Source organism: Palaemon carinicauda, chromosome 10 (assembly GCF_036898095.1).
Source record: "Palaemon carinicauda isolate YSFRI2023 chromosome 10, ASM3689809v2, whole genome shotgun sequence".
Lineage (NCBI taxonomy): Eukaryota > Metazoa > Arthropoda > Malacostraca > Decapoda > Palaemonidae > Palaemon > Palaemon carinicauda.
Window position 1 is genome coordinate 141,269,116 of NC_090734.1, and position 2,500 is coordinate 141,271,615.

General features: G+C 43.4%; 1 protein-coding gene across 1 annotated transcript in view; it reads left to right on the forward strand.

Annotated features, from left to right (window-relative positions):
• Nucleotides 1-1,814: 1,814 nt before the first annotated feature.
• LOC137648525 (shematrin-like protein 1) overlaps nucleotides 1,815-2,500 on the forward strand; it is a 7,127-nt gene continuing 6,441 nt past the window's right edge. The window contains exon 1 of the mRNA XM_068381449.1: nucleotides 1,815-1,829. Coding sequence (XP_068237550.1) covers nucleotides 1,815-1,829 — 15 coding nt within the window. The remainder of the gene's footprint in view (nucleotides 1,830-2,500) is intronic.

Here is a 2,500-nt window from a genome sequence, read left to right on the forward strand (position 1 = left end):
CCCCATTCGTTATCCTAACACCGCTTAAGTCGTTCTATATCCTTCTCCTCTCCCTCCTTTATTCTTTATTGACGTTAATATTATCCATTTGCTCTTCTTCCCCCCATTCGTTATCCTAACACCGCTTAAGTCGTTCTATATCCTTCTCCTCTTCCTCCTTTATTCTTTATTGACGTTAATATTATCCTTTTGCTCTTCTTCCCCCCATTCGTTACAAGCCGATGGTGTTCCTTTCTTGCATACGTATTTTCTTCAAATCTTCTCAATAAAAATTTCCTATGGTGTTGCTAGCCTCTTCTAAACTGACAATGCCTTTAATTCTTTTTTCTTATTATTTCGATTTCTTTATGACCTTTTCTCTTGCCCTCCTCACCAAGATTACTCCTTTTTTAAGTAATTTTTTCTGCCCTATTCAACGCCGAATTCCAGTCGTGTCCCACACCATTTTTTCCCAGCAAATTTAGCAATCTTGTATTTTATCCTTTTCGATGATATTTATCCTCTTCTGTCCAATACCAACCAAATCTCTTCCTATTTCTTTCCTTCTATCCCTCTCTTCCTACTTTTCCTTTTATCCCTCTCTTCCTCCTCCTTTCCTTATATCCCTCTTTCTTCATTCGACTTTCCTTCTATCCCTCTCTCTTCCTCCTTTCCTTCTATCCCTCTCTCTTCCTCCTTTCCTTCTATCCCTCTCTTCCTCTATCCCTCTCTCTTCCTCCTTTCCTTCTATCCTCTCTTCCTCTATCCCTCTCTCTTCCTTCTGTCCCTCTCTCTTCCGTCACCTTTCCCTTCATCCCTCTCTCTCTCTCCACCTTTCCTTCTATCCATCTCTATATCTCCTCCTGTCCTTCTATACCTCTCTCTTTCTCCTCCTTTCCTTCAATCCCTCTCTCTATCTCCTCCTGTCCTTCTATCCCTCTCTCTTTCTCCTCCTTTCCTTCAATCCCTCTCTCTATCTCCTCCTGTCCTTCTATCCTTCTCTCTTTCGACTACTTTCCTTCTATCCCTCTCTCTACCTCCTTCTTTCCTTTTATCCCTCTCTCTTCCTCCTCATATCCTTCTCTCTCTCTCTCTCTCTCTCTCTCTCTCTCTCTCTCTCTCTCTCTCTCTCTCTCTCTCTCTCTCTCTCTCTCTCTCTGTCTCTCTCTCTCTCTCTCTCTCTCTCTCTCTCTCTCTCTCTCTCTCTCTCTCTCTCTCTCTCTTCCTTCTTTCCTTCTATCCCTCTCTTTTCCTTCTTTCCTTCTATCCCTCTCTCTTCCTCCTTCTTTCCTTCCATCCCTCTCTTTTCTTCCTCCTTTCCTTCCATCCCTTTCGCTTTCTCCTCCTTTCCTCCTATCACTCTCTTCCTACTCCTTTCCTTCTATCCATCTCTCTATCTCCTCCTTTCCTTCTATCCCTCTCTCTTTCTCCTCCTTTTCTTCTATCACTCTCTTCCTTCACCTTTCCTTCTATCCCCCTCTCTTCCCTCCCCTTTCCCTTCATCCTTCTTCCCTATCCTTCAGTGGACATCAAAACACGCCAAGGACGTCCAGTTTCATGCCACATTTTCCAGACTTTGACACCAAACACAAGTACTTGACCATTATCGTACTCTTGCGTGCTTCCTTTAATGGTTCGATTGACCTAAAGTTCCTCCCCTACTCCACCTCATCACCCCGCCCCCCCCCCCCCCTTTTTACTCATGGAGGAAGAGGGTGGGGTGGGGGCACTGATATTTTGATCAGGGACGTCTAGGGTAGTGCAGCGTGGCATAAAGGATGTATAAATACAGAAAGCGACAGCATCCCAACAGCGTCTTTCATCCTGGTACAGCCATGAGGACCGTACTGGTGAGTCTCGGGATCCTTCAGTTTTTTTTTTTTTTTTTTTTTTCAAATCTTTATTTTATTTTATTTCGTGTGAACATACATTATACATTTTCAAAACAGACTTCCGGAAGGACAGACGGTTAGTGAAATATACGAGATATTTTAAAACGAGTGGTTGGCTGAATTGATGGTAAAGGAAAAACAGAGTACATTTGAAAAAAAACCATGGATAGACAGACAGGACAGACAACCAAAGGGAAGGACAGACAACCAAAGGGAAGGACAGTCAAACAAAGGAAAGGACAGACAACCAAAGGGAAGGACAGTCAAACAAAGGAAAGGACAGACAACGAAAGGGAAGGACAGTCAACCAAAGGAAAGGACAGACAACCAAAGGGAAGGACAGTCAATCAAAATAAAAGAACCGACAACCAAAGGGAAGGACAGTCATCCAAAGGAAAGGACAGACAACCAATGGAAAGGACAGACAACCAAAGGGAAGGACAGACAACCAAAGGAAAGGACAGACAACCAAAGGGAAAGGACGGTCAACCAAAGGAAAGGACAGACAACCAAAGGGAAGGACAGACAACCAAAGGAAAGGACAGGCAAGAAAACGGAAGGACAGACTACTGATGAAATGTACGAGACATTTTAAAACGAATGGATGGATGAGTAAATGCTAAAGGAAA